The 17523-nt window shown below is 58.1% G+C and overlaps 2 protein-coding genes across 9 annotated transcripts in view; one reads left to right on the forward strand and one right to left on the reverse strand.

Annotated features, from left to right (window-relative positions):
* Positions 1 to 17523, forward strand: part of Tnip1 (TNFAIP3 interacting protein 1) — a 69820-nt gene that overhangs the window by 38352 nt on the left and 13945 nt on the right. For 5 of the 8 annotated variants that reach the window (XM_033761539.1, XM_033761541.1, XM_033761536.1 and 2 more), the window contains 3 exons: positions 195 to 260; positions 532 to 723; positions 1590 to 1680. In XM_033761539.1, the coding sequence (XP_033617430.1) occupies positions 195 to 260; positions 532 to 723; positions 1590 to 1680 (349 nt within the window). Of the gene's footprint in view, positions 1 to 194; positions 261 to 531; positions 724 to 831; positions 904 to 1589; positions 1681 to 4779; positions 5789 to 17523 lie in introns of those variants that run through there. The other 3 variants (XM_033761538.1, XM_010639792.3, XM_010639796.3) reach the window with 3 other exon arrangements.
* Gpx3 (glutathione peroxidase 3) lies at positions 5953 to 11314 on the reverse strand. Its single transcript, XM_010639791.3, has 5 exons — positions 11194 to 11314; positions 7497 to 7650; positions 7029 to 7146; positions 6713 to 6812; positions 5953 to 6524 (listed from the first exon to the last, which is right to left on the reverse strand). The coding sequence occupies exons 1-5, from the start codon at positions 11278 to 11280 to the stop codon at positions 6303 to 6305; spliced, it is 681 nt and encodes a 226-aa protein (XP_010638093.2). The 5' UTR covers positions 11281 to 11314; the 3' UTR covers positions 5953 to 6302.

Raw genomic sequence — 17523 nt, forward strand, 5'->3', positions numbered from 1 at the left:
TTTAGGGATTGACCCTGGCCTCCCACTCAGTCACAGGACAGAAGTAGATGTTAAAGCCCAGAAGCAGCACACCCCTGACCTGCCTCCGACTACACACAGAGAGCAGGGCCCACCCGAACTTCACTCCTTCCCGGGGTCCACCTGGGGCCAGGGAACCACCCGTGTCAGCGAGCTTCCCCCACCCCCACCCCCAGCTGAAGGCACTGAAGGAGGAGGAGAAGGCGAAAGAAGCCCTGAGGCAGCAGAAGAGGAAAGCCAAGGTGAGCAGCAGAGCTGGGGCCGGTGCGGGTGTGCCCCGCCGCTGTCGTTGCCGTCGGTCCCCGTGGGCATTGCCAGGCGTCTGTCTTCACGCCCACCCTTCTGTGCCCACAAAGCATGTTTCTGTGCCGGGCACCAGGCTGTCCCTCCCGGCATTCCGTGCCCACATCCCTGACCTCTGTGCCCCCAAAGGGCCGGGATCGTGGGAGCAGGCAGACGTGGTGTCGCTGTGCCGTCTTGCTGGGCAGAGCCACCTGTGAGTGCTCCTTGCAGGCCTCGGGAGAACGCTGCCACGCGGAGCCCCACGCGGACCACATCTGCGGGGCCTACCCCTACGCCTACCCGCCCGTGCCGGCCATGGTGCCGCATCACGGCTACGAGGACTGGTCCCAGGTCCGCTATCCCCCGCCCCCCGTGGGCATGGACCACCCGCCCCCGATCCCCGGCCCACGCCTCTACCATCTGGTGAGTCTGCCCCTCCCCAGGGCACACCCTTTCTGGGGAGGGAGGTCCGGGAAGATGTCCACGCTGCAGCCTCGGCACTTCCTGTTTGTAGGCACCGATGGGTCCCAGGTCCGCTATCCCCCGCCCCCCGTGGGCATGGACCACCCGCCCCCGATCCCCGGCCCACGCCTCTACCATCTGGTGAGTCTGCCCCTCCCCAGGGCACACCCTTTCTGGGGAGGGAGGTCCGGGAAGATGTCCACGCTGCAGCCTCGGCACTTCCTGTTTGTAGGCACCGATGGGCAGGGGGAGGGTTCTCCCAGGGACGAGGATTCTTCCCCCGGGTGGTCAGCCTCCCTGGGGCCGATGGAGAGGCTGAGCAAGACATGGGGCAGAAAGGCGGGCAGAGTGTGCGCTCGACTCCGCCGTCCCACGGGCGCCAGCTTCCAGAGCTTGGCTGTGTTTCTTTCCTTTTACTCCTCTTCTTTTTCTCTTCTTTCCTCTGATCTTTCTTTCGTTTTCGCTTACTGCTTTTTTCTCCCAAAAACATCACCTGCCCCTCCTCTCCAGTCCCTCTGCCACATCCCCATTCTGCCCTGGGTGTCACTGGCGTCCTCTCCAGCTTCCCCAGGGTGCCTTCTTTGTACACTGGAGCAGAGTGTAGGCAGAAGAGTTCAGTCACTCAGAGCCAAGCTTGGCCGCTTTCCTAGCTGGGTTACATTTATTTCCTACCCTCTGAGCTTCAGTGTCTACGTGGGAGTGTTAGCGGGGATACTTCTGAGGGTGTAGTTGGACTCGGTTGACACATACCTGGGTCTGCTCTGGTGTGCTATCTGCTGTTGCGATTTTCACCTGTGGCTGTGGATTAAGCATCAGTTTTGTTGCAGCCAGAGTATGCCTGGCGCCCGCCCTGTGGCGGCATGCGGAATCAGAGCTCCCAAATGATGGATGCGTCTGCCTCCCGGCCAGCAGAACCAGGTGGGTGTGTCCCTCATCCCATCCAGTACCCTCCTGGAGCTTGGCTCCCACAGAGGGGAGAGACAGATTTTTAACTGCCAGGATTGGCTGGTTTGAGGATGCTGTTGCTGCTTTGTGACCTTGGTGGAGGAAAGAAGACCTGGCTTTCTAAACTGGTGTTGAAAAGGGAGTGCCGTTCGCTGCAGGGCGGTGACACCGGAGCCATTCGGTCAGTCTAGTTTGCCATCTTCATGCCGGGCACCGTGCCAGGTCAGGGGTGCTGAGGTGGCAGAGGCAGACACAACTCGGCCCCTACCTGCTATCTAGTGGTCTAGGGAGGCAGAGATGCATTTCAGAAGCCACACAGCAGGTTGCGCTGATGAGCGAGAGAAGGTTTCCAGGAGAGCAAGGGATCCAGGGACTTGATGTGGAATGGGGTCTGAGGAAAGGTTTCCAGAGGGGGTGACATCGAGTTCAGACCCTCAGAACGGGTAGTGTTAACTGGATGAAGGAGTAGGGGTGGGGGATGTTCTTGTAGAAAATGCCATACACCCTCCTGTTGCGAGGACAGAAGAACTGACTTAATTTACAAGGAGGAAAGGTTTACTTGGCTTATAGTTCCGGTCTGTAGTCTCTCGGCCCTGTTCCTCGGCTTTGGGACTGTGGCAGCACAAGTACGGCGAGAGTGCATGGCAGAGCAGGCCTGTTATGGCAGCTGGGATTTAAGGGACAACCTGGGGTCCTAGCATCCTCTTCAGACGAATCCCAATGGCACTAGGCTCCGCCTGCTAAAGATCTCACCACTTCCAGCAGGAGCACAGGCTGCCGACTGTTTTAGCTTGTGAACCTTTGGGGGACATTTAAGACCCGAATTGTAACATGCCACCTCTGTCCCCCAAGGTTCAGAATGCAAAATGTATACAATCCGCCCCCAAGGGGCAGCAAAGTCTTAACTACTCCAGCATTGCTGAAAAGTCCATATTCTCCAAGACTCGAGGCAAACTCAGCTGTGAACCCCCGTAAAAATGGAAGAGAAATTTCCCTGCTTCTAGCATCCAGGAATGGGGTGTGCACTCTTATTCCTGAAGAGAGAAGTGGGGACATAGGAAGGAAGGGTGAGATCAGAGCCAGACAGACGCCCGGCACAGCAGACGTGAGCCCCGCAGCTCTGTGTGCAGAGCTTGGGGTGAGCTTCCAGGGACTGAGCAGCTGCAGCCACGTGGCCGGTCAGGCGGTCCTCGAGCCTGGTGTCGTTGAGCTGGGTTCCCTTGCAGCACTGGTCCACTTTCACAGCTCCATCCTCCAGCCTGACAGAGCTGCTTGTTGGCTGCCTGCAGTGGGTAGGGTCTCGCTGACTCTCGGGGTGCCCTGAGGCAACCTGCTGCCGGTCCAAAGGACATTGCTCCCTCAGTGGCACTAAACTTCACTGTCCCAGCAGGAGCTGTATGTGTGCATTTCTAGACAAATGCAAGGATTTCAAATCCGTGTGCTCTGCTTTTCTGCTCCCCATTCTCACAGTAAATCTGGCTGAAAACAGCCGTCAGCAGCCATGCTCCTGCAGGTATCTGTGCTGCCTCGAAGTCTCCTCCCAGAGAATCACCCATCACCTCCAGCCTCGGCCTCAGCCTCAGAAATGTCTCAGAGAGGAGACCCGGTGTAGGCAGGCTCTTGGCCACAGTAGAACCTGAGCAGCCTCCAGAACAATTTCTAGTGGAGTCATTTCCATCTGCAGCAGTAGGAGTAGTTTTTACTGTCCGCATTCTGGTCCTCTGAGCCCTCAGATCATCACCCGTTAGCTTCCCTCAGCGTTCTAGGCATCTCCCGACCCACTTCTCCACACTGTACCAGATTCCTGCCACAGGACAACCCCAGAGGTTTCTGAACCACACCGCTGGGGACGGTCACAGCAGCAACCCCATTGTCAGTACCAGTTTGTGATTCACCTGTCTGCCGTTGGGACAGAATACCTGAGGTAGTTTACCAGGAGGAGAGACTTATTCTGGCTCAGTTTGTGTGGTCACTTCAGACCCGTGGCAGTACCATCATGGTGGAAGGTATGACCAAGGTCTCACGGCAGTCAGGAAGCAAGAAAGAGAAACGAAGGGGCCAGGATCCCAACTGTGCCTTCAAGAGCGTCCCCCAGTGACTGCTTCCTCGTGCCAGGCCGCCTCCTGAAAGTCCCAGCACCTTTCAGTAGTACCGCAGGCTGGTGGTCATCCATAGCATGTGGGCTTTGCGGGGCATGGCGGTCTGCAGCACCTTGGTGGGAGTGAGGGAAGATGGCAGCTTCAGGGTCCGAGGGAAAGCCAGCATGGCCACTGAGAACAGGGTGAGAAAGAGAAGGGCCGGTCGGTGTGAGGCGTGGGCAGGGCCCTGTGGGGTTGGAGTCTAGTCTGTTCTGCGCACGGCGTGGAGTTGTTGGACCTTCTAAAGCCGAGTGGCATGAGCAGTTCAGAAAGTCTTCTCTGCTCATGGAGTCCGCCGTGGAAGGGGAAGGGCCCAGAGCCACGTTACCCGTCAGGCGTTGGGCCCTTGCTCCCCCTGGGACTCTCCTGGGGCAGGAGGCCCTCCTTCACCTGTGGGACTCTAGGAGCACAATCTCAGGTGTGGAAGTGGTAGGGAGGCCAGGTTCATCCCAGCATGTGCAGGAACTTTCTAGAAAACAGTGTAGCAGTGGAGCCGGCTCTCTCAGGAGACTGTGTGAGCTGAGGCTAAGGGACATGGCTGGTGGGGAGGGACTGGGCTGGCCGGTCTGTCCCCAGGGCATCGGGAGCCCTCCGAGGCTGCTAGGGTGAGTGGCAGAGGGCGGCCTGGTGGGCAGGGCGGACGCCTCTTCCAGAACTGCTCACTTGTGGATCTAGAGCCAGATTGGCTGGGTCCACATCCCGATTTAGTTTTTTCCTGAGTCTGCCTGCATCTGCCCTGCCTCACTAGTCAGGGCACTAGTCAGCTGCTCTGAAGGCTGCGTGAGGGTCCGTGATGACTGCCCAGACACAGCCTTGGCTCAGCTGCACTCAGTAACTCGCTGTTGTTTTTCTGGTGCTGAATTGGCTTCCATGTAAAGCTTTAAAACTAACCATACTGCATAGTTTTAAGTCCTCAAAACTTTTGTTTATTTAGAGTCTGCAAAAAATGACTGTGAGGGGCCGCAGTGAGACCAGATTGTGTCATTAGGCTCCACCTTCGTCTTGCAGAGCTGGCTGACCTCAGAATACCGAAAAACTAGGGGGCCAGAGCCTCAGGGCAGGAGGCTGGGATGGCATCGCCTCACACCTCCAGCACTGCCCCTGGGGCTCCCACCCCGCTCCTCTTCCTCTTCCGGGTCTGACCAGGGAGAAGCTCCCTGCCCTGCCTCCCCCACTGCATCCAGAGGCCTCGCCAGCTCTGACCTGCTGCCCTGTGCTGAAGCCGCAGGATGTCCTTCTTGAGAGCGGGGTGCAGCTGGACCCCTTCCCAAAACTCCATAGAAGGGTTCTGGCCCCTCAGGTGCCAGGTTTACATGTATGTGTGGTTTCTGTTCCGAGCTCTGTAGCAGGCCTGCCCTGTGCTCATCCCTGTCCCTCTTTGAGGAGCTGCAGAAGAGTGGTTCTTCACAGAGCAGGACAGACTGACAGAGATGTTGTCCACCTCCGCCCCAGCAGCCTGTCAGAGCCACCACGCCCAGGATGCAGGCCACTGCGGCCACATCCATAGGGCCCTGGCCCCACAGCTGCAAGTGTGGTGTCCAAGGGCCACACGGGTAGATTCTGTCCCTGCACACCTATTTGCACAAATCTTGGACATAAAGCCAAGTTGGAAACCAAGCTTCTGTGACTGGTGTTTTATGTCCCTGCTTCTGCCACTCTTCCTCATTGCCCAAGGGCAGCACCAGCGGGAGGACCTGGCAGGTGTCGGGGGCCTGGCCCTGAGCGCTGCTTCCCCTGCCCATCAGGAGTGCTGCCTGGGTACACGACGGCGGGCTGGTGGAGGAGCTCCCCAGGCCCGCAGGAAGGGGCGGGCGGGCTGGGTGTCCGTTGCAGGCATTTGTAACAAGGTAGTCTGACTGGGTGTGGTGGCGCATGGGTGATGACACAGGTGTAACCTAGCACTCAGGCTGAGGCAGGGGAATGGCCTACATAGCCAGACCATCTCAAAACAGACTACACGCATTAACTGTATCATGTGTTTCGCCCCTAGGCAAGCCAGGCATGCTCAGCCCTAGGGCAGGGGGCCCAGAGCACCCAGCCTCTCCTCCCAGCCTCGGCCCCTGCCCGCACACTGAAGGCCGCTGAGGAAGCACCACAGAGGCTCGGCTGCTGCAGAGAAGCCTTTACTGGGCAGACAGGGGTGAGGAGGACAAGGGCAGGCACGGACAGAGGCAGGGACAGCGTCCCTGCCGGGGCTCAGCCGGAATGCACAAGGGCTGGCCCCAGACAGGCTCAGGGGGGGCCCGCCCGCTGGGCTTCGGGCCCCTCCGTCAGGCAGACGCTATCCTGTGCCCCGCCCTGCACCTGCTCTCTGCTGGCTGGGTGGGGTCAGAGGCCCGTCAGAAGCCTGAGGGGTGGAGGTTCAGCTCAGCTGGGTAGGCACACCTAGTTTGGGGCTGGCGAATTGTCCGGGAGATGCGGTGTTGGGAGGGTCCCGGCTGAGTGGCGTGGCGGTGGTTACTTCCCCAGGGCCATCAGGGCTGCCTGCTGCCTCATGTAGGCCAGGATGTCCACCTTGACGGTGCCCACCGTGGTGCGGTGGTACCAGCGCATGATGGGCCGGCCATCGGGCCCCACCAGGAACTTCTCAAAGTTCCAGCGTATGTCGTGGATCTTCATGGGTTCCCAGAAGAGTCGGCTGGGCGAGCCCACCAGCTCGGAGGTGGGAGGGCAGGAGTTCTGGGCAGGGAGAAAGCAGGGATCAGAGCAGCTGGCCCCAAGGAGAAGAGAGCACTGGTTTGGGGCTGAGCCAGTCTGCTGGGACCAGGTGACCGGAGCCCTCCCACAATGGGTGGGCCGCGAAGCCCTAGTGAGAAGCCAGGCCAGTGCCAGTTCCCGAGCGCCCCAGCATGGGAGGCTGCACTCACCTTCAGGAAGGTGTAGAACTTCTGCTCTTTCTCCCCGTTCACATCCCCTTTCTCAAAGAGCTGGAAGTTAGGGACGAAGCCTCCGCCTGGCCGGACGTACCTTTGGTGGGGGGTAGGCGCTTGGCTTAGAAAGGAGGGAAGGTACCAGGACCAGCAGGGAGGGAGTGCGGGAGCCCATTTCCAGTGACCCCTCGCCTCCGCTGTGCCCACCGTGCTGTGCCCCCTGCCCTGCCCGCCTGCCCCTGTGCTTCCCTCCTTCCTCGGAGGGGCTCCTCGTGCTCTATGAGCCCGGCCTGCTGGGCTGTTGAGCACTCACTTGAGGCTGGGGAGGATCTCCGAGTTCTCTCCTGGCTCCTGTTTTCCGAATTGGTTGCAGGGGAAGCCCAGAACCACCAGGCCGAAGGGCGCCAGCTCCTCCTGTAGTGCATTCAGTTCTGTGTGGGGAGAGGGGTGCGGTGGCCTGGTGAGGGTGCAGCGGGAGGCACCTAGGCCTGGGGTCACTGTGAGCTATTGCATAGCCGGGGCTTAGATCCTGTCCTGCCCAGTCTGGGGGACGGGGTGGAGCAAGTGAGAAACCCTTCCTCGGGCAGCAGATGCAGCTGCTGGCGGCCTGGCCTGGGCCATCTGGCGGGCTCTCCCGGGACACAGACACGTGCGCAGTGTGTGTGCACGCCCAGGAGCACAGTGGAGCTGACTCGTGACTGTCCCCCCTCGCCCCTGGCCCGAGGAGTCCCAGGGACAGAAACAGTCCCTAATGAATTGGTGGCGGAGGGTGGGCCCTGACCGAGGTACTGGTCCGTCAGGCCTCAGTAGCTGGCCACGTTGACAAAGAGGATGTATTTGCCACTGTACTTCTTGAAGGGGACGTACTCCTCGCCGTCAATGGTGAGGGCCCCGTACTCGTAGATGGTGCCGCTCACACCGCTGTGGCACTCTGTCTGGAGGGGAAAGATGGCACCAAGAAGAGTTAGAGCCAGAAGGAAACGGGCATTTCTCCACTGTGAAGTCAGCGAGTCTAGCGGGGAGAGTGGCCTGCCCAGGACCACTCCGAATCCCAGAGCTGGACATAACCAGGCTCTCCGACCCCTGACGATTATGCATGTGTCCGAGTGCCTAGTGAGCACTTAGCATCACCACCTCACAGGCACTCGGAGGAGAGCGCGGTGGAACCGTGGAAATTGCTTCGTAATCATCTCGGCGCCAGTGCCAGCTCGGGAATGCTTATGAGGCCTGAGGGGAGCTATCCTGGGCCGCTGGGTGGGCTGACCGTGGGGTGGGTGGGTGACTGCTGGCCGAATGGCCTTGGCAAGTGAAGAGGCCTGAACTAGGCTACTGGGAAGGAAAACAGGATGGAAAGGAGGCAGCGGGGTGGGGAGTGGGCTCCAGAGGCTCCACATCTAGAAGACTGGAAAGAGGTGGAGAAGGCCTGTGGCAGGGCTCCTTGTGGTGGTTGAAGTGCAGCCACAGTGCCCAGCTTGCACGGATGTCCCAAGCAGAGGGGCAGGTGCGCCAGTGACCACCATACTTCCTGTCTGCCCAACTGCTGCTCCATGTGAGCCTCAGGATAACGAGGGAGACCTGGGTTCCACCCGCTGCTACCAACTGTGGTCTCCAGCTGGCTCTGTGTCCTCCCCGGGGCCGTTATGAACCCAAGGACTGGAAAACGTGGGTCAGTGGCACGGGGTGTGGGGGGAGGGGTGGGGTCCCCAAGAGCCAGCGGGATCCTGCCCTGACCCAGAGAGGGAACTCCAGGTCTGCTCTCGGAAGGGTGTCACTGAGTTGTGACCAGATCCAGCAGGTGGGCAGGAAAGGCTGAGAGCCATGGTGTTAGGGGGTCCCTACGGCCCACAGGGCGTCTGTCTAGAACAGGTGTGAAGACAGTGCCCAGACGCTGGGCAAGCTTCAGAGGAGCTGGGCTGCCCAGCCAACATTACCCTTCTGTTCAGTTACGGAAGTGGATGCTCCCCACCCGGGACTCTGGGCGGGGCTCCACACTCCTCCCATGCCCCCATTACAACGCCAGCAAAGCAGAGCACAGCAGACACCCCAGTTGGCCCTGGGCCCTGGCAGGTGTATACAAACACCCCTAGCAGCTCCATCCTGACTGGTGCCATCTGGGAAGTGGGGAGGAGAAAGCCGTGTGGCCCACAGAGAGGAAGAGGGGCGGGGGGGGGCCCCCAGGCTCTGCTGGGTGGGGCACGCAGCCCACACTCTAGGTCATGCCTTGCTGCAGCGTGGCCTCAGGCGAGTCACTCACTGGGCTGTGCTAAGGATAATCCCTCCTGCTCTCTAAAGGGTTGTGAGACTTTATTAGGGGGTCACAACAGTATCAACTCCTCTTGAGAGAAACAGGTTCGTCCAGGGTCATGGGGCTGCTGAGGGAACAGCCCTGAGGTTTCTACAGGATGGTGGACAGAGGCCGTGGATATCACCAGCCGGCGTGCACAGGTGACACACTGGCCAGCGGGTCCCCAGGAGGAGTGCCGCATGGTGAAGCCTCCGTGCTTCCTGCCTGGGCCAGTGAGGGGTCAGCAGGTGGCCGTGCCGGGAGCTACCGGCCGTGGTTCTAGTGGGACTGCAGCTCGGTCCTCCAGGGTAAGGCCCCTTCCTTCTCCTCTAGGCCCATGGAACCCTTCAGCCCTGTCTTGGGCTGGGTGGCCAGAAGAGACAGGACTTGAAGAACTAGAAAGAAGAGCCGAGCTGACCCGAGGGCTGGGCTGGGGTTGAGAGAGAGGTACCCTCAGCCTTGGCTGGCTATGGTTGCTGGTCTGTGCTGTTTTCTCCCATCATCAAAGCGCTCCCTCAGCGTGATCCTGTGATGGGTACATCGGACTGGAAGGGAAGCCGGAGACCTGTGTCTGGGCCTGGCCATGCCTGACTACGCAGCCACCCCTGCCCCTCTCTGGGCCTTCAGCTCCTCCACTGTAAGACGGAATCAGTGTCATCCTGTCTTAAGGGCCCTTTAGCCCTGACGTCAGCCTGTGTTCCCATTATCTCTCTGCCTGGTTACTAGGATCCTATGCGCATCAGCAGCCATTGTCCAGCTTCTGCAAAGTCCTTTGTAGAGCAGGGGCAGGGAGCTGTGCAGTCCCAAGCTGGCCTGAGGAGGGACTGCAGCCAGGAAAGGAGTTGGAGAGGGGAAAGCGTCTCCCTGGAGCTGGCACCTGTGACCATCCCATTCAGCACACAGCCCCTCCCTATCCCTTTGGCCAGAGCAGTGGCATCTCAGCTGGGACCTGGGAATGGAGAAGGACATGTCCAGGTGTCACTAGCAGCAAGCCCTGGCTGGCTGTGTGATACGGCCGCATTGCACCTGAGACTCTTCTAGAGCATGGTCACTCTGAGCCCATCCATCCTCAGTTCTGCACAAAACCTGTGGCTGTGGCAAATATTCAAAGGCCCACCTTTACCTCCAGACTGCCTGAGACAGGGCTGGGTCTTCCTTTCTGGGCTGTCCAGATCCCTTCTGATATGATCAGAGCTGCCAGCTCCAGGGAGACGCTTTCCCCTCTCCAACTCCTTTCCTGGCTGCAGTCCCTCCTCAGGCCAGCTTGGGACTGCACAGCTCCCTTCCCCTGCTCTACAAAGGACTTTGCAGAAGCTGGACACTAATGGCTGCTGATGTGCATAGGATCCTAGTAACCACTGGTTTCTAGGTGACTAAATCAGGCAGAGGGGATCATGGGAACACAGGCTGACGTCAGGGCCAAAGGGCCCTTAAGACAGGATGACACTGATTCCGTCTTACAGTGGAGGAGCTGAAGGCCCAGAGAGGGGCAGGGGTGGCGGCGTAGTCAGGCATGGCCAGGCCCAGACACAGGTCTCCGGCTTCCCTTCCAGTCCGATGTACCCATCACAGGATCACGCTGAGGGACAGGGCTGACTCCACATCCCGCTGCCTACTGTCCTGCCCTCCTCTGTCATCCTGTCCCTGCCCGGGCAGGTGATTATGAACAGCAGAAAGGGGTTTATGGCTATGCAGTCTTTAACCTTGCCTGTGAGGAGGAGCAGAATGGGGAAGAGCCCTGCCCTTGGACACACCATCATGGGCTTGTAAAACACTAAAGACCCAGAGAGTTCTAGAGCTCCAAAGCATGAGCCTACAGAAGCATTTTTTCTTCTGGTCTTTTGGGTTTTTCTGTTTGAGACGGTCTCACTTTGTAGTTCAAGCTGGCCTTGAATTCACTATGTAGCCTGACCTGGCCTCAAACTCATGGTGATCCTCCTGCCTCAGCCTCCTGACTACTTGGATTAGAGACATGGGCCACTGTGCTAAGCTTTCCACAAGCATGTGGGGGGGAAGCAGGATTGAGGCTTCATAGACATAAATCGCTGGATCTGTCTACCGATTTCTGCCTCTGCACCCGGGGAGGAGGAGAGGTCTGGCCCCACCCCAGCTCCTATTAACCACAGCCCCTGGGGCAGGGCTGAGGGGAAGTAGCAGACGCAGGACACAGGTGGGGCCCTGCAGCCTCACTCACCTTGGACTTTTCCTGTCCACGGCTCAGCGGGACGAAGCCGGCCAGGAGCAAGGACAGGAGGCAGGACGCCCGCAGGACCCGAGCCATGGCTGGGCAGGGCGCTGGTCTGTCTGGGGCATCCGAACCTCGCAGCTGCTTTTCAAGCCTCAGCGATGGCCAATCCGTGGCCAGGCATGGTCCTCCTAGCCAATCGCAGGCCGGCTAGGGTTTCGGGAGGAGTCGTGTCCGCTCTGCTCCACCCTCCCCAGGCCCCACGCAGCGATGCGGGAACCTGGTGTGGCCAGGCATGGTCCTCCTAGCCAATCGCAGGCCGGCTAGGGTTTCGGGAGGAGTCGTGTCCGCTCTGCTCCACCCTCCCCAGGCCCCACGCAGCGATGCAGGGGAACCTGGGCGGAGAGCAGGAGTCAGGCCCCTGGGGTGGGGGTGGGGCGCATGGGGGGCACCGGAGGGGGAGGCTGGCCCTGTGATTTCCAGCGCAGCCAGGCAAGGGAACCAACGGCACCCACAGTCCTAGGGAAGGCTCGGTCCTGGCAAGCAGTTCTTCCTCCAGTCTGTAAAACACCCCTTAGGGTCCTGCCGGGGATGTTGAGGATTTAAAATTTCAGCAAGAACTGAGGTGAGACCTCTGGGAACATTTAGTGTACGTAGTCCTTAAGAAACCAAGTGCTAGTGTGCTAGGGTTCCCACCTGCTCCCCGGGATACACACACCTATTTTTATTTGTTTTGAGACTGGGTCTTTGTGTATTGCCCAGATGCCTTTACTTGTGGTCCTCCTGCCTCAGCCTCCTGAATAGTTGGAATTTCAGCCCTCTGCCGTTGTGCCTGTCTGTGTGCAGGGATTTTGAATGCAGCCCCTCCTGTCTAGGGCACAGAACACCCTGGTCTGCAAACAAAGTACATTTGCTCCTTGTGCACTCTTTAAAATTTTAATTGACACATAAAAATTGAACATTTACTTAGCATGTGTGAGGGACGGTGTTCAATCCCCAGTGCTGCAGAAAATAGAAGAAAAAAGAAAAGAAAACTGCGTTTCTTGTACAACCTTGAACACATTGCTCTTGCTCGGTGCCTCAGTTTCCCCAAGTGTGTGATGATGAGACCAGCTAATGGTCTCTGAGGCCCTTCTGACTCTGCCTGAGGGATGTGATTGTAAGTAACACAGCTGGCCCAGGAGCCCCTTAAGGAGAGGCCCACGTCACCTCCAGCCCAAGGTCTGATACATAATATGTTCAATGTTTGGCGAATTAATCCATCATTAAATTTGCTTTTCTGCTCAAGACACTTGGGATCAGGCCAGGTAGCTCTAGGTCAGGAATGGTCCTGACCCCAGACGGTGGCATCTGCCCCTGCGGGAGCCGGGAAGCTGTACCCCCAGAGAGCAGGGGCCCCCCAGATCACCACGCTGGACCCAGCTGGGTGGAGAGGGTTCCGAGGCCGCCTGCCTGGCCCGGTCTGGTGGGCTGAGTCCCGCAGTTAGTTAGCTGCTCTAGAAGTCTCTCTGGATCCAGAAGTGCCGTGAGGTGCCGGCCCTCTCCATGACCGAGGAGGAAATGTCCGCGTGGCTCGGGTCCCGTTCCTCACACCACAGTGTGTGGCAGGAGGGCACCCAGGCGTGAGCAACAGCACAGACCGAGCACTGTGTGCTTGGCCAAATGTGACTGACTGCAGACCCTCACAGGCCGGGGGACAGGGAGCCAGGTCAGCGGCAGAGGGGCCAGGATGCAGTCCACACTCGGGTCCCATGCGCACTGCTCTCCTGGGTTACGTCGGTTGGTTTGAGGTTCGTCGTTAGCCAGAGACCTCGCAGCGGTGGTCCGAGGCGTTTCGGTCCTAGGGCCCCTGGGTGCCCGCCGGGCTGGGGAGATGGCGCCCATCCTGAGGTCAGGAGGCCTTGGGCTGAGGATCCCTGGCCCCGGCAGCAGCGTGACGATGGCATAGGATGAGGCACCTCAGTGTGTTTGTTCCCAGGCCCCACCTGGAAAATGCCCTCCACCCAGCTGCGTCCAGGTGTCCCCAGGTGAAAGTTCAAATTCCTCAGCCTCTCAGATAACCCTGTCCAAACCCCACCGGTACTTTGTCTTTGGTCCCACTCTTGGACTCTGTCTTTCCCAGGGGGGCTGAGCCACCTGGGCTCCTCCAGCACGGCCTTCTCTCTCTCACCTCGGCATCGTCCCTGTGTTGTTCCCTGCTGCACACCGCCCTCTGCCTCCATGGCTTCCTGCTGCTCTTTGCCCAGATGTCTGCTAAGTTCACCTCCTAAGGAAAGGCTTTATTCATGCCCCTGACTTTACTGCAGTTCCTAGATCTTCTCTACATCAACCTTTTGTTGTGCTTCATCATAAATTCTTGTTGATCTATTTTCTGCACTAAATTACTACAGAGTCTACAAAGACTTCATTTCCAACACTCAGATGGGGCTTGATAAATATTTATTACATAAATTCGTGTCAAAACCCTCTTTGGCATATCAAATAATCAGTTTCAAGTTAGCATGTACTAACATTTTGAGCCCACAAGACCGGTCTGGCCGGGCGTGGTGGTGCACACCTGTAATCCCAGCCCTCTGGGAGGCTGAGGCAGGAGGATTGCAAGTGCCAGTCCAGCTTGGGCAACTTAATGACTTGGTGAGACCCTTTTCAAAATAAAAAAAATAGGGCCGGGGATTTAGCTCAGTGGTGCCGCTGCCTGCCTCACAAGAGCAAGGACCCGAGTTCGATCTCCGTACCAAAAAAATAAATAAAATAAAAAATAAGAACAACAACAACAAAAAAGGACTGGGAATGTAGCTCAGTGTGAAGGCCCTGAGTTCATTCCCCAAGACAGAGAAAAAGTGAGAGAGAAGGAGACAGAGAGAGACAGAGGGGAAGAGAGAGGAGATTCTTAGTCTGATTCCTGCTGTCAGGAAGAGCTGCCACAACGTGAATTTCTCTGAGTGAGCTTCTCAGAGGAGAGTCGATGATGGTTTGCACTGGGCTTTAGGAAGGGAGGGGTAGAAACAGACACTGGAGCAGAACCTCAAGCTGTTCTGACTTCCAGTGTGAGAACGTGCCCTTCTGCACACCGGGCAGCTGGGTGCCCAGGACTCTTCACCCCAGGGGGACACAGGAGCCCATGCTGATCTGCTTGGTGTATCAACAACGATTGCAGAAGACAGAACAGGAGGCATGTTTTAAAAAGTGCTGATGCCTTGTGGCTTCACAGAAGCCAGAACATGAGTTAATAAGATGGGCTGAAGAAGCCCCAACAGCGAGGACAGCCCCAGCGCCGCTGAGTTGGTGCTGCACTCTGGACTCCTGTGGGCACAGCCGGACCGAGGTGGAGTAAGGGAGGCCCGGCCGCCCAGCCTCAGCACTGTGGTGCCTGCCTCGAACAGGGGCTCTATTTTGCAATCAAGAAAGGATTGCAGCACTCAGGCGGGGCCTGAAGCTTCTGGTTTCCTAATAATCATCAGCTCCAATCTCAGAGTCAGCCAGGAGACACAGTGGGGAGAGTGGGTGACTGTGGATTGTTTCCCTTCTGAGACTAGTGCCTTCCAAGCTCTGGGCCTCAGTTTTCACATGTATGGAATGAAAGTTGGACATTGGACAAGTTGATCTCTAGAGGGCCAGATCTTACGATAATGAGAATTACTAAGAGTAATAGCCAGCATTACGTACACATAGATAAGTATTTCACCAGGCAGGGCTGGTTTAAGGTGCATATTCGTAAGGTCTCAGTATAGAGTTAGGGTTGACTGAAATTTGGCCTTATTCCCTCCTGGGTGCCCCAAGACCATCTCTAGGGTCAGTGATTTGCTCTCAGAATGTGTAGAGCTCAGCAGATAACCCTCTGACTCTGCGAGTTATTGCAGCAGAAGGCTACAAAGTCAGCAGAAGGGGCAGGAATGCGGGACAAAGTCCAGAGGGAACGAGACCACAGTTTGCAAGAGTTCTCCTCCGGTGCCATCATGGGGGAGTGCACTTAACTCTCCTAGCTAAAAGTGTGTCTCCTGCACAAAACGCTGTCTCCCAGCGTATGTTAGGAGTCCCAGGCTTTTCTGAGGGGCTGGTCACATAGGCATCCTTCACCAAGCACAGGCCAAGATTTTAGATAACCAGAATTAAAGCAGGTATTCAAAATACACAGAACAGCCTGTGATATTTAGCCACAGGGCCATTCGTTAAGTCTAAGGATGTTGCAGATCCTCTGAAAATGGCCAGGTATGGTGACGCACACCTGTGATCCCAGCACTCAGGAGGCCGAGGCAGGAGGGTCACCGTGAGTTCGAGTCCAGCCTGGACTACGTAGCAAGATCCTGTCTCAAAAAACAAACAAACAAAAATCCTCCCAAAATAGAAGTCTCCAAGGACCCCATGTAGCAGGTCCTTCTAGTGATCACAGCCTCAGTCCCGCCATGTTAGCTCCTATCGGAAAACCTGATAATCCTCAATGAGATCTGGCCTGGAAAAGTCTGGGTTTGTTGATCCCCTTGAGATGGAGTTGTTTTAGTCCGTCTGGGCTACCACAACAACACAGCTTAGACTAGGTGACACAGCAGAAGTCTGCCTTCCACTGTTCTAGAGGCTGAGAAGCCCAAGATCAGGGTGATGGACCTGCCCCTTCCGGTGAGGGCTGCTTCCTCCTCAGCGGCTGTCTTCGTGCTGGACTTCACAGGGTGCAGTGACCGGAGGTCTCTCAGCCTACCCGTCATGGCCCAGGCTCCCTAACACCATGGCCTGAGGCGTTAATGGATTGTGACCACCTTGGGAGTTAGTGACTCCCATTTCCTCCAAACCCACTCAGAGCAAGAGTTAAAAGGGAGACGTCCTGGTGATCCCTCCTTAGACCTTCTCAGCCAAGCGCCCCGTCCAGGCCCCGCGAGCCCCACAACCGGCTGGGTACCCTTCCTTCCTCTGGAAGTCCTGGCGTCCCTGGAACGCAGAACCCAGCCCTTTCCCTAGTCCTCTGTGCAGGGCCTCCCTGTCTGGGCCAACCTTGGCCAGTCTCCCCGTCGTCCTTTCCACGTTGTGGTTTAGCCAGGGAACCACAACTTCGTGGTAGCAGTAACAACCTTCATAAACAGAAACCAAGCCGTGGACAAGCCACAGCCTGCTTCCCTGGGTGCAAAAACAGGGCACTCCCGACCAGACCCGGCAGAGCCACCAAAGCCGCGGGTGACTGCTCACACCCCTGCCTGTCTCACCCGAGCTGGCCAGGCTCGCTGCCTTCTCCGCCCTCCACACCTCAGTTTCCCACAGAGCCTCGAGTCTCTCTGTCCCTTCCTGCGATACCCCGGATACACGCGCACATGCCAGCGTGCAATGAGGGACCTGAAAGCGGAGGTTTCGCCCGTGCCGACTTAGTCTGTGAGCACCGTGTTTCCAGGGCACAAGGTGGGAAAGCCTGCCGTCCCCCCCTGGCTCCTGCTCCCCTCGAATGGGTATTTCAGAGCCTGCATTGTGCAGGGGCCTGCAGGATAGAGGGGTTGGATCTGACATGTGGTCTCTGACTTTATTCTCTGAGCGTGACCTCCCCACTGCTGGGGGCGGGGGCATCCTTTCCCGGGCCTGCCTAGGCCTCTTAGTGTGAGAGGTTCGTGCCCCGGATCAAAGGCTGCCCGGCCGTTTCCTTCCAGCTCTGATACTGCGTGATTTGTGTGTCTAGGCAGAGTTGAGGGTGAATGAAAACTGACCAGACGTGAGGCTGGAGAAGCAGAGGACAGAGGGGGCCAGGCTGTGAGGGCCTGGACTTTCTTCTGCGGCGGTAGGCGGAGGGAGCTCTCCCCAGCGCTGCCTCGTCACTTTGTCTTGCTTCGACTTTAAATGAGCTCATCCACTTACTTATCTGCCTGCTTATGGCCTGTGGCGCTCTCCTCCCAGTGAGAATGTCAGCTGCACACTCAGAGGCCCAGACTGCCTCGCTCACACCGTCCAGCCTCCGGAAGAGCACCAGGAAACTAGAAGGCCCTGGGTGGCTGTTGTTGCACTGGGAGGGAGGGAGGCAGAGAGATGAAGTCTGGACCCTCGGGTCGGAGCGCCTCTGGCGCTTGGTCTCAGAGGTAGCCGGCTCCTCCCTACAGTCTGCCCCTCCCAGGTCCGTCTCCAGACCCGAGAAACAAATCAGCATTCCAGGAGATTATTGGGTAAACCGGTGCTGCATTCAGGTTTGACCCCAGCTCTAAGCCCGCCTCGCGGCCTCTTCCCAGAACAGCCGCTGCTCCCCCGGGCCTGGAGGAGGGGCCTGCCGTCCTCCCTCGGGGCGGAAGAGTTGGAGAGATGGCCAGGAGCCCAGCTAGACCCTCGACGTCCCCGCGCCACAGGCGGGCGGCCGCCCCCCCCCCCGGCGGGTCG

The sequence above is a fragment of the Fukomys damarensis genome, unplaced genomic scaffold, assembly GCF_012274545.1.
Source record: "Fukomys damarensis isolate Sample0158 unplaced genomic scaffold, DMR_v1.0_HiC HiC_scaffold_9, whole genome shotgun sequence".
NCBI lineage: Eukaryota > Metazoa > Chordata > Mammalia > Rodentia > Bathyergidae > Fukomys > Fukomys damarensis.